General features: G+C 43.4%; 1 protein-coding gene across 1 annotated transcript in view; it reads left to right on the forward strand.

Annotated features, from left to right (window-relative positions):
- The window catches only part of LOC121587490 (netrin receptor UNC5C-like), a 326918-nt gene extending 313616 nt beyond the window's left edge, over positions 1-13302 (forward strand). The window contains exons 15-16 of the mRNA XM_041904465.2: positions 11018-11199; positions 11898-13302. Of these exons, the coding sequence (XP_041760399.2) occupies positions 11018-11199; positions 11898-12057 (342 nt within the window). The 3' untranslated portion in view covers positions 12058-13302. The remainder of the gene's footprint in view (positions 1-11017; positions 11200-11897) is intronic.
- The last annotated feature ends 369 nt before the right edge of the window (positions 13303-13671 follow it).

The raw sequence follows: 13671 nt of genomic DNA on the forward strand, positions 1-13671 counted from the left end.
GCAGAGTGGGGTCTTTTTTCCGGTTTACAGATCAATGAAATCAAAGCCTCTTGTAGAGTTGGAGGTAACACACCCTATTCAGTAATATATTGATACATTTCCTTTAATGGATCTATTAGTTTCTACTGTGAAACCGTCTAGCCCTGAAGCTTTTCCTGACTGAAGGATCATGAGGGCTCTCAGTATTTCCCCTTTGTTTAGGTTGATCTAATAGATTCTCATCTGTCTCCGATAGCTTGGGCACTTTCAGTGAGTTCAGGAAAAGTTTGGATTTTTTAGATGCATTCTCACTCTCCGATGTATACAACTGTTCATGAAAGTCTTTAAAGCAATTGTTTATCTCCTGTGTGTTGCATGTCAGCGTAGAGTCTGGTTTTTTTACTTATTGAATGCTGAAATAAGGCATTTGTTTTGCCATGAAGTTTGTGGCCTTTTTCTCCCAATTCATAGTAACTTTGCCTTGTTCTTGTCCCGGGCGCCGATGACGTGGACATCGATTAAGGCAGCCCCCCACACCTCTCTGATTCAGAGGGGTTGTGTGAAATTTGGAAGACACATTTCAGTTGAATGCATTCAGTTGTGCAACTGACTAGGTATCCCCCTTTCCCTTTCTCAATAAGGCTTTCTCTACTTTAAGTGTTTGAGATGTCATATTGCCTTCTTTTTCTGGGCAGAGTTTTGTATAGTCCTGCAGATCTGGTATGAAAAAGCTATTTTTCCAGATTCTAAAATTTCTTAAAACATGTTTTCACTTAGTCATCATGGGATATTGTGTATAGATGGGTGAGAGAAAAAATTATATTTAATCCATTTTAAATTCAGGCTGTAACACAACAAAATATGGAAAAAGTCAAGGGGTTGTGAACACTTTATGAAGGCACTGTATGTGTCAACCTCCAGGATCACTCTCTACCTTATCAAGAAGTAAGGGCACTTTTTTGTTTACCAAAATGCAAGCCCGTCTTGATCTGGACGTAACGGTCAAAGATCTGACCTCCCCAAATCCTGTCTTAACTACTTATGTTATTTTGCACATAAATTAGTTTCCTGTAAAAAATTAAATATCTTACATGTACTTCTTAAGGTAGATAAGGACCTTCTTCCTCTTATTTGAATGATTTCAGCCGTTACCATTCCAGGATATAAATCGTAGAGGCGTGGCCATTAAATATTCAGAGACTTAAATAAATAAATCAGCCTCATATTCACAGCTGAGTAAGATAGTGTGTAGTCAGTGAGGTATACAATTGTAGTATGATAAGTTGCTTTGCATTTGGTGTGTATACAGTACAAGTATGGTATCATGAAAAACATTAACACTGTAGTTAAAAACATTAACTACAAACCCACTTCCCCAAACGACGAGGGTTAAATACCCTAGACAGTATACAAGAACGTTTCTGCTCGGCTACCGTTACTGCAACTGGACAAGCATTTGTATAGGGAGTTGTGGTCCTGCTAACAGGCTCCTAACAATGACCTATGAGTGTGCTTTAAAGTAACAATGGCCATATCTTAGGAAACACAAAGATTGTGTTCAAAGATAAAGGTCTTGGTACCGCAATAATCCTCTAGAGGCTAGCTCACATGTCTATCCTTTGATAAGTAAATAATAAACCACATTAATAAATAAAGACTGGGTAGGCCTATATGGTGTTAGTTTTTGAGTTCTGCTGGTTCTGTCCTTAATTAAGAAAAAAATTGAAAACAAATGATAGTCCCACTAAGATGGGATGGCATGTTGCTGCAAAATGCTGTGGTAGCCATGCTGGTTAAGTGTCCCTTGAATTCTAAATAAATCACAGACAGTGTCACCAGCAAAGCACCCCCACACCATAACACCACCACCTCCATGCTTTACAGTGGGAAATAAACATGCAGAGATCATCCGTTCACCCACACTGCGTCTCACAAAGACACAGCGGTTGGAGAAAAAAAAAATCTCACATTTGGACTCCAGACCAAAGTACACATTTCCACCGGTCTAATGTCCATTGCTCGTGTTTCTTAGCCAAGGCAAGACTCTTCTTCTTATTGGTGTCCTTTAGTAATGGTTTCTTTGCAGCAATTCGACCATGAAGGCCTGATTCACACAGTCTCCTCTGAACAGTTGATGTTGAGATGTGTCTGTTACTTGAACTCTGTGAAGCATTTATTTGGGCTGCAATTTCTGAGGGTGGTAACTCTAAGAACTTATCCTCTGCAGCAGAGGTAACTCTGGGTCTTCCATTCCTGTGGCGGTCCTCATGAGAGCCAGTTTCATCATAGCGCTTGATGGTTTTTGCGACTGCACTTGAAGAAACTTTAAAAGTTCTTGAAATGTTCCATATTGACTGCCTTCATGTCCTAAAGTAATGATGGATTGTAATTTCTCTTTGCTTATTTGAGCTGTTCTTGTCATAAAATGGACTTGGTCTTTTACCAAATAGTGCTATCTTCTGTATACCCACCCTACCTTGTCACACAACTGATTGGCTCAAACGCATTAAGAAGGAAAGAAATTCCACATATTAACTTTTAAGAAGGCACACCTGTTAATTGAAATGCATTTCAGGTGACTACCTCATGAAGCTGGTTGAGAGAATGCAAAGATTGTGCAAAGCTGTCATCAAGGCAAAGGGTGGCTATTTGAAGAATCTCAAATAGAAAATATATTTTAATTTGTTTTAAAAAATGTTGGTTACTACATGATTCCATATGTGTTATTTCATAGTTTTAATGTCTTCACTATTATCTACAATATAAAAAATAGTAAAAATAAAGAAAAACCCTTGAATGAGTAGGTGTGTCCAAACTTTTGACTTGTACTGTAAATCCGCTTGAAAATCTATGGCAAGACTTGAAAATGTCTAGCCATGATCCCCAACACCTTGACAGAGCTTGAAGAATTTTAAAAAGAATAATGGGCAAATATTGCACAATCCAGGAGTGCAAAGCTCTTAGAGAATGAAAGGTGCTGCATAGGCAATCTGCCGTCTGCGTTGGCAGTGCAGCATTTACGGTGATATGGCCTCTGCAGTTAGGGCATTCACACTTCTTGCGCTTTGCGGAGCAGCACAGAGCTATTGTGAAGGAAGTTGTCAAGGAAGTGAGTTTGGGTTTATACAGGACCTCCCGCCCTCACCTACAATCAACCTACGTCAACCAATCATGTCAGTGCGGAGCTATATGGAGCCCTCCGCATTGTTACAAAATATGAGAGGCACACAGCAATGCGGTATGGAGCTCAATTTGGCCTCTGCTTGCCTCCGCAATTGCATCACACCTCCGACCACATTTTCGGATCAAGCATACATTAGCTCATACCAAAGAAGACCGCTGTAATCCCTGCCAAAGGTGTTTCTAATGTGTATTGACTCAGGGGGGTGAATACTTATCTAATCAAGATATATTAGTGTTTTATTTTTCATTAATCCTAAGAAAAGTTCACATTTTACTTCCACTTTGTTACAGGCTTTGGTTTTTCCATTTATATTTCGAGGTTGAACGTTTGCACGTGGGGCACACCGATTGGTGTTACACCTGTGCTGGTTTGTCATCTCGTTAGTGGGAAGGTGTTTCACCTGTGCAGGCCCAGGTGATATTTAAGAGTGGCTGGCCAAGTGCGGCAGTTGTCTTGAGAGATGTGGAGGGTTAACACTTTTTGTTGGCGCTCCTTATTTGATTCTAGACAGACAATCATTTATCTGACCTTCGCTGTTTTTGTTTTAGTTCCACTTTTTGTTTTTCTTTCTGTCTTTTAAGTTTGGTGTGGGTTTTAATTTTGGTTGGCTGTTCTTCTGCAAATATAGTGGGCACTCATGGTGGGTGTCTTTTAGGTCCCAGTTGTTGCGAGTCAACTTTCGATGGACACCCCCATAAGTGTCTTTCAGAACCCCTCTAAAACCCCACCTGTTTCGTTTAGGTTGTGGTCAGTGACTCTTTGTTAGTTACCCCTTCTGTTTGAGTGACATTATTTGGTTTTCTTGCTGGGGAATGTAACAAAATGGGGACTCATCCGGGATCTTGTTTCCCATGAATATGGTAGTCGCTCTAATCACCTACTCTGAAGCTCTGCTGTGCCCAGATATTTGAGTGTTCAAAATACACTTTTGTGGTAGAGTTTCTGTCACTGACATCCACACTGAGCGGTTATAAGATTGGTGGAATCATTTTGAAAGTTGCATAAACACACAGGCTTATTAAAAAAGCTATGGACTTTGGTTGGAAGCATTTGGAAAACCCTACATTGGAGATGCTAGATAAATGTACAAAGGCAAAATCTGAACAGCAGAAATTAGAGCTTGAACACAAGGAAAGGGAAAGAGAACGTGAGGAGAGCTTGGAGCAACACAAATTAGAGTTGGAGTACAGGGAAAGACAAGATTAGCGTGCAGCCAAACAACAAGAACGTGAGCATTCCATTTGACTAAGAGATATAGATCTGGGAGCACTCCAAATCCAGTCAGGCCACCCTGCACCCTCAACAGAGTTTGCTCTTGGTCGGTACAACCAACTTGTACGGCCTAAAAATTAAAAGGAGGTGGAAGTATATTTTAATCTGTTTGAGCAGATTGCCACATCCCTAAAATGACCGCAAGACAGTTGGTCACTGCTCCTCCAAAGTGTTCTTGTGGGAAAAGCTCAGAAAGTGTACGCTGCCTTATCTCTTGACCAGAGTTCAAATTATGACACTGTTAAAGCTGCTATAGAGGCATACAGACAGCAGTTCTGTAAATTACGAAAGACAGAATCACAAAACCATTTTGAGTTTGCAAGGGAACAAGCATGTCTTTTTGATCGGTGGTGTGGTTAAAGACACTCATACTTCTCGAGCAGTTGAAGAATTGCCTTCACGAAAGGGTTACTACCTACATTTATGAGCACAAGGATCTCACTCTTGAGAAAGCTGCAGTCCTTGCAGATGAGTTTGTGTTAACACATAAAACTACCTTCACAAACAAAGGACCCAGTAGTTATCCCTACGCAAAAAGCAATCCAGAGAAGTCACCTCCCACTGCGAGGTTTCAGTCCTTTTCTACAGTGCTAATCTCCCGAGTGGCGCAGTGGTCTAAGGCACTGCATCGCAGTGCTAGCTGTGCCACTAGAGATCCTGGTTCGAATCCAGGCTCTGTCGTAGCTGGCCGCGACCGGGAGACCCATGGGGCGGCGCACAATTGGCCCAGCGTCGTCCAGGGTAGGGGAGGGAATGGCCGGCAGGGATGTAGCTCAGTTGGTAGAGCATGGCATTTGCAACGCCAGGGTTGTGGGTTCGATTCCCACAGGGGGGCCATTATGAAAAAAATAAAAATAAAAATAATGTATGCACTCACTAACTGTAAGTCGCTCTGGATAAGAGCGTCTGCTAAATAACACAAATTAAAATGTATGCTCAAAGATAAATATCGGCAGAAAACAGGTTTTTCGAATACGCCAGTTTCTCATTACTGCCATGAGACAGGACACATTGTCACTCAGTGTCCTACATTGAAATGAGAGAGAGAAAAATCTGTTTCTTCTTGTGGGAGCACTCCAGCCTATTAAGTCTCTGGTTGGGACTGGTGTATCTCCTAAACAAGATTTTGTTTCAGACGGGTTCGTGTCCCTGCAGAGTGGTGATGCTGTTAAGCAGCCGGTGAAAATATTGTGAGACACTGGGATAGACCTTCACACTGGGATAGACCTTCATTTTGTTTTGCCTTTGTCTGACACTTCAGCAAGTGGTTACAGTGTGTTAGTACAAGGCGTGGAGATGGGTTGTATGGTAGCTCCTTTGTATAATGTGGAAGTCTGATCTTATTTCTGGTTCCCTTGTCGTTGGTGTGAGGCCTAGCCTACCGGTGAAGGGGGTCTCATTCATTTTGGGAAACGACTTGGCTGGAGGGAAGGTCGTGCCAAATCCTGTCGTTTGTAAAGAACCCAGAGTAGAGGAACCTGATGGGTTATCAGAAAAGTACCCTAGCGTACTCCCAGCGTGTACCGTTACACGTGCTATGTTTAAGAAAGTCACCGGGAGCAAGTCTAGTGTTGAGGAGGATTTCAGCGATCCCACCATGGTCGATCTGTCTGAGATGTTTATGGGTGATCCTGATTTCGGTAAACCTCCTGAGTGGATCTCTCTTTGAAAACCCCATAGGTGAGCGAGTTTGTAGGACTGCTGAAGGAAGAGAGGGTCCCTATAGTTGACACTGTCAGGAAGCAGCTGATTGCTGAACAGAGTAAAGATGTTTCCCTCTCCCCTCTTTTTGCTGAGAAACATCCAGAGGAGAAGTTTAATGAAGTTCGTTGGGGTTCCTTTGACAGAGATGGTGTTCTTCTGGACTGTGTTGGTCCTTTGCCCAAAGCCAAGAGTGGTAACCAGTTTCTCTTAACCATCATGTGTGCTGCCAAACGTTTCCCTGAGGCCATTCCATGTATATGTGTATATATATATATATATATATATATATATATATATATATATATATATATATATATATATATATATATATATATATGGGCATGGTATAATACTTTGGTTATTAACTGCTGCTGAGTCAGTCATCAAACAAAAACTAAATTAAATTAAAATGGACTTGTATTTGGGTGAACTATCCTTTTAAATGACGCACTTCCGCTGCCATTCAAAACACTAAAACCCTGTGGGCCTACATTAAAAAACAAACAATCAGATGGATCAGTCATGCTGCTGTGTAGAATGCTATAGGAAATAAAATAAAACAAAACAAAGGTAGACTTGGGCTATAGTAAAGAGATTGTCATGACTCATGTAACATGACTGTCATGAGACCGTTTAGCCTAGACATGCGTTGACAGAAAATGGTCATGTAGTATCATCTAGCAGCTGCTAGTGAAATTACAGTGTACTTGACCCCAAGAAAACGTCAGCTGACACGATTAGGAATCGGGGCGCCCGTCCCATCCCGTGACGCCCGGTGCCCCTGGCAGGCGGAGACCACACTCCAAGACCAACAAATTGTTCACGAAGTGCACTCCCTCCCCCCAGTGTGCTATAATGCGGTTTTAGACTGAATCCCGGTCTAAGTATTTGAGCTATTACAAATTGTATTTGTACACAGGTCTCTTATACTTTCCCCTCACCTTTAGATAGACAGGACTGGTACACTCACCTTTTTAAAACAGTTATCTAGAGAGGGCTAGAGTGAATGACACTACTGGAATTTCACCACTTAGATTCTCCTGCCATGTCAAAAAAGGGGCACACCATGTAGCAAGCAAAAGCGTTTGAAAGCATTTTGGACTGCCTATTCTCCTTGCTGAAAGCTTTTAATCAATTGCCCTTCATTCGCAATGTTTTTCAACTGTCAATAAAATATAATGAATATTTTTCTTAAGATGGCAGTAGGTTGAAGTCAGGTGTTAAGTCAGTCCAATGTACATTACATGCGTTGACAGAAAATGGTCATGTAGTATCATCTAGCAGCTGCTAGTGAAATTACAGTGTACTTGACCCCAAGAAAACGTCAGCTGACACGATTAGGAATCGGGGCGCCCGTCCCATCCCGTGACGCCCGGTGCCCCTGGCAGGCGGAGACCACACTCCAAGACCAACAAATTGTTCACGAAGTGCACTCCCTCCCCCCAGTGTGCTATAATGCGGTTTTAGACTGAATCCCGGTCTAAGTATTTGAGCTATTACAAATTGTATTTGTACACAGGTCTCTTATACTTTCCCCTCACCTTTAGATAGACAGGACTGGTACACTCACCTTTTTAAAACAGTTATCTAGAGAGGGCTAGAGTGAATGACACTACTGGAATTTCACCACTTAGATTCTCCTGCCATGTCAAAAAAGGGGCACACCATGTAGCAAGCAAAAGCGTTTGAAAGCATTTTGGACTGCCTATTCTCCTTGCTGAAAGCTTTTAATCAATTGCCCTTCATTCGCAATGTTTTTCAACTGTCAATAAAATAGAATGAATATTTTTCTTAAGATGGCAGTAGGTTGAAGTCAGTTGTTAAGTCAGTCCAATGTACATTACATGTCGAATAACTTTTTCCAGAATTATGGGCATTAATATGGAGTTGGTCCCCCTTTGCTGCTATAACAGCCTCCACTCTTCTGGAAAGGCTTTCCACTAGATGTTGGAACATTGCTGCGGGGACTGATGTTGGGCGATTAGGCCTGGCTCGCAGTCTGCGTTCCAATTCATCCCAAAGGTGTTTGATGGGGTTGAGGTCAGGGCTCTGTGCAGGCCAGTCAAGTTCTTCCACACCTCGCTTTGTGCATGGGGTCATTGTCATGCTGAAACATGAAAGGGCCTTCCCCAAACTGTTGCCACAAAGTTGGAAGCACAGAATCATCTAGAATGTCATTGTATGCTGTAGCATTAAGATTTCCCTTTACTGGAACTAAGGGGCCTAGTCTGAACCATGAAAAACAGCCCCAGACCATTATTCCTCCTCCACCAAACTTTACAGTTGGCACTATACATTCGGGCAGGTAGCGTTCTCCTGGCATCCGCCAAACCCAGATTCGTCCGTCGGACTGACAGATGGTGAAGCGTGATTCATCACTCCAGAGAACGCGTTTCCACTGCTCCAGAGTCCAATGGCGGTGAGCTTTACACCACTCCAGCCGACGCTTGGCATTATGGATCGTGATCTTAGGGTTGTGTGCAGCTGCTCGGCCATGGAACCCATTTCATGAAGCTCCCGACGAACAGTTATTGTGCTGACGTTGCTTCCAGAGGCAGTTTGGAACTCGGTAGTGAGTGTTGCAATCAAGGACAGACGATTTTTACGTGCTACGCGCTTCACCACTCGGTGGTCCTGTTCTGTGAGCTTGTGGCCTACCACTTCTCGGCTGAGCCGTTGTTGCTCCTAGACGTTTCACAATAACAGCACTTACAGTTGACCAGGGCAGCTCTAGCAGGGCAGAAATTTGATGAACTGACTTGTTGGAAAGGTGGCATCCTATGACGGTGCCACGTTGAAAGTCACTGAGCTCTTCAGTAAGGCCATTCTATTGCCAATGTTTGTCTATGGAGATTGCATGGTTATGTGCTAAATTTGATTCACCTGTCAGTAACGGGTGTGGCTGAAATAGCCGAATCCACTAATTTGAAGGGATGTCCACATACTTTTGTATATATAGTCTATATCCTGCACCGTGCTTGCTACATAGTCAGCTAGTAGGGTGAAGTTGCCCCTAGATGCTAATATGGGGTCAGTTTAGCTTTTTCCACACTAATGGTTAAGTTTAGGATTGGGAGAGTGGAAGCAGATCCTAGATCTTTACCTAGGGGAAACTTCATCCCGGAGAGAGTGAGAATGCCTGGTGAAACTGTTTCTGCTCTGTACACTGGAGATGCGCCATATCAAACTGATCTGAGGTCAGAGAGAGTGCAGAGAAGCCAAGACAATAATATGAAGGAAAGGTGCAATGAAGATCTTTACCTAGTGGAAACCACCCTGGAGCTACAAATTTAGTTCAAAGTACTAGCCTACACTCTTAGAAGAAAGGGTTATTTGGCTGTCCTCATAGGATAACCCTTTTTCTTTCCAGGTAGAACCTTTTTTGGTTCTATCATTTACATTGTAATTTTTGACATTTAGCAGACGCTCTTATCCAGAGCAACTTACAGGAGCAATTAAGGTTAAGTGTCTTGCTCAAGGGCACATCGACAGATTTTTCACCTAGTCGGCTCAGGGATTAGAACCAGCGACCTTTCGGGTACTGGCACAACGCTCTTAACCACTAAGCTACCTGCCGCCCATGTAGAACCCTCTGAGGAAAGGGTTATACATGGAACCCAAAAAGGTTCTACCTGGAACCAAAAAGGGTTCTTCAAAGGGTTATCCTGTGGGGACAGCCGAAGAACCCTTTTAGGTTCTAGATTGCACCTTTTTTCTGAGTGTAGCATACGAGCAGACGCCACCTGTCGGGAGACAACTGTTGATGTGTTGATGAGGGTATATTCTGTTGTGCATTCATTAATGCACACTGTAGCAAAACGTTGCAAAATATTTTGCAATGGAAAACGAACCACAAGCAATTCTTATTGGACAAGTTCAGGTAGTCCCGTTTGGTGCCTAATGAATATGACCCTGGTTTAACACTGAATATGTGTCTATGGGCCTGTTTGTATGACTCTGAGTGTTTGCATGTAGTGCTGTAGATATTGGTCAGGGAAGGTGGTATAGAGGGGGTTGTTAGCACGATTGATATAAGCTTTGATCCTTATTGTCCAGGGCAATGAGAGTGCGTCCCAAATGGCACCCTATTCCCTATATAGTGCACTACTTCTGACCAGAGCCCTATGGGCCCCTGGTCAATAGTACTGCACTTTAAAGGGTGTAGAGTGCCATTTGGGCCAAAGCTGGAGTGAGAGACAAGTTATCTCTGGCTATTGATTGTAGCCCTACAACTGTGTATCTGTTTTCTATCTTCCTGACAGTAGGCTACACACCCGCAGGGGCTCATTTAATGGATGGTGAGATGGGAAGCAGTCTAACTGCCCGCTTGGATCACAGTGGATAAATTCTCCGGTTGACCCTGTCTACTGTCCACTCCACTGAATGCAGCAAAGCAAGATAGGAATCAAATAATGAAAAAGCCATCTCAAGAAAATGTTTCCAGATTCCCAGATCCTCCCCTCTTGTACTACTTGAACTGGCCTGGCCTGGCCTGGGCGTGTGTGTGTGTGTGTGTGTGTGTGTGTGTGTGTGTGTGTGTGTGTGTGTGTGTGTGTGTGTGTGTGTGTGTGTGTGTGTGTGTGTGTTAGCGAGCGAGGGAGACAGAGCGACATCAGAGCCATTAATAGCATTTCCCCTAGCATGTTCACAAGGGCAGCGATTTCAGCATATGTATTATTCCCTGCTTTGAAATGCTCACTGTGGGCTTTTTCTATTAGCCTGCTGCTTGTATATAGTTTGTCAGCCAGCCTTTATGTCGCACACACAAATGCTTGCACGCATGCACAGACACACATACACACTCGCTCACACACACCGCTCTGCCCTATATCATCACACAGCTAACACTGGTCTCTGTCTCTGTCCGTTCATTTTCAGGACACCCAGAACATCGAGACGTCTCTCATGGACCCGGCCAGCAATATCACCACTCTGGTGGGGCCCAATGCCTTCCACATCCCCCTCTCCATCAGACAGAAGCTCTGTGGCAGCCTGGACGCACCCCAGACCAGAGGCTCCAACGACTGGAGGATGCTGGCCCACAAACTCAACCTGGACAGGTCCGAGGGAACAGCCCAGCACATACATACATTACTTTCTTACACACTGCTCCAGGGTGAAGTTTCCCGTAGGTACAGATCTAGGATCAGCTTCCCCTCCCCCAATCCTAACATTAACCATTAGTTGGGAAAATACAAAACTGACCCATGATGAGTGTCTAGGGGCTACTTCACCCTACACCCTTCCACACCACGTGATGTAACACACTCACCACCTACCCCACCCATAATTGTGGCGACACGTCTAGTTTCGATCACCCTCAAGTGGGTTAACCCGATCGGAACCGTGGTTAGCAAGACGGGCAAGGTGTGTTGCACTGTTGCCGTTCACCACAATATGAACACAGTACACATACAAGTATTCACACTCTTTCAGACATGCACCTACGTTTAGCACCAAGAGAGACGGAGAAAGCTGAAGCACAAGTGGATGGAGAGAGTGAGACAGGATAGCAGCAGAGAGGAGGAAGAAAGAAGGGAGGGAGGTAGAGAAGGCAGAAGCAGGTTCCTAAAGTCAAGCCTCTCATTCCTCCTCACTGACTGTGCACTGGGGGAAATGCAGAGGCTGTTTTCAGCTACTGAGTTCACATCCCAGCAGGAGCATCCTTAGAGAGCGAGAGATGCATTACGGTGTGTTGTACATGAATGCCACCCTGTGTTTTCTAACAACAACGGTGTCTCTCATTGTGGTCTCTCAGGTATCTCAACTACTTTGCCACCAAGTCTAGTCCAACAGGGGTGATCTTGGACCTGTGGGAGGCCCAACACTTCCCAGACGGGAACCTTAACAGACTGGCCGCCGTGCTGGAGGAGATGGGTCGATATGACAGCCTGATCCCCATGACGATGGAGTACTGACACAGACCACCCAGTGCGTCTGAGTCACAGACACCGACAGTCATACGGCCAGACATACCTGTCACCCCACGGTGATGTTCGGGACATAAAACACACGTGTCGGAGAAATGAGGGGGAAAAAGGACCTTGTTGTTGATGTGTGATCCGAGTCTTTGCTGCGATTATTCTGTATTGAGGGACAACAGAAAGAAAAAGACCAAATATCCTGGAGATCCTATTGTTAGCCTTAGCTGTACATTCCTTGGTACAGTTTGCTTTTCTTTATACAGTTTCCTAGGAAACGATCTATTCTGCTGTCCATATACTGTATGTGGATGATTTCCTTCTTCAGACTTTACTAACGTGTGTAGGCTACTCAGTGACTGTCGCTCGGTCAGAAAAGGGAGACAGAGAGGGAGCAAAAAAGGACACACAAGCAGGAAAGTGGAGTCCTTGGAATAATGTAGTTATGCGATATATGGAGAACCAAATAGTCTATTCTGTCCTCCCGACCAATACTACCCATGCATTGGTTCTGTTGATTTCCAAAAATATATGTTTTCATGAATTTTAACTCTGCATTCAAGGTGTCAAAACATATATTATGCTTTTATACCCTTTTTTTTCAATTTGTCATTGTGATTTTGTTGATCTCTAGCGTCATCCTGTGGCCTTTGGAAAAATAACAGCATCTATATTATGATCATCTGAACGTTCTAATTGTGTTATACTATTGCTTTATTGTTGATCACTATTATGTTGGATTGTGCGGTTTCTTTTCAGTTAGAGATGTGAACTGTGGGGAGGGGGCTAGCTAACTCAAGCATTTATGTTTGGAATTGCCTTTTTTCCAGAACATTGCATTTGAGCACTGGCCACTTGTTGGGGACAAATTAGTATTATTGAGGTCAAGCATGCCTGGGTCTTGCTGAGAGAGCAGAATAGAGTACCACAGTACAAGTCATACTACCCATAAAACCTAGCGGTCAGACAGGGCAATGGTTCCAATCGGTTTTCCACCATTCATTTTTCCTATAGGGTTTTCTAGAAACACTTAAAATAAGGTCTGTGTTCCATGTAGGTTTACCCTGGTGTGATGTTTTGATAACCATGTAAATCTCTATAGGACAAGGTAACTTGTATCAATATATTTGCCTGTATTCACCACCCAAAAATGAAATGCCAATATACAGTGGCTTAAGAAAGTCTTCACCCCCCTTGGCATTTTTCCTATTTTGTTGCCTTACAACCTGGAATTAAAATTGATTTTTGGGGGGTTTGTATCATTTGATTTACCAACATGCCTACCGCTTTGAAGATGCAAAATATTTTTTCTTGTGAAACAAACAAGATATAAGCATTACTATTCACCCACCCCCCAAAGTCAATACTTTGTAGAGCCACATTTTGCAGCAATTACAGCTGCAAGTCTCTTGGGGTATGTCTCTATAAGCTTGGCACATCTAGCCACTGGGATTTTTGCCCATTCTTCAAGGCAAAACTGCTCCAGCTCCTTCAAGTTGGATTGGTTCCGCTGGTGTACAGCAATCTGTAAGTCATACCACAGATTCTCAATTGGTTTGAGGTCTGGGTTTTGACTAGGCCTTTCCAAGACATTTAAATGTTTCCCCTTAA

This window comes from Coregonus clupeaformis, chromosome 18, assembly GCF_020615455.1.
Source record: "Coregonus clupeaformis isolate EN_2021a chromosome 18, ASM2061545v1, whole genome shotgun sequence".
NCBI lineage: Eukaryota > Metazoa > Chordata > Actinopteri > Salmoniformes > Salmonidae > Coregonus > Coregonus clupeaformis.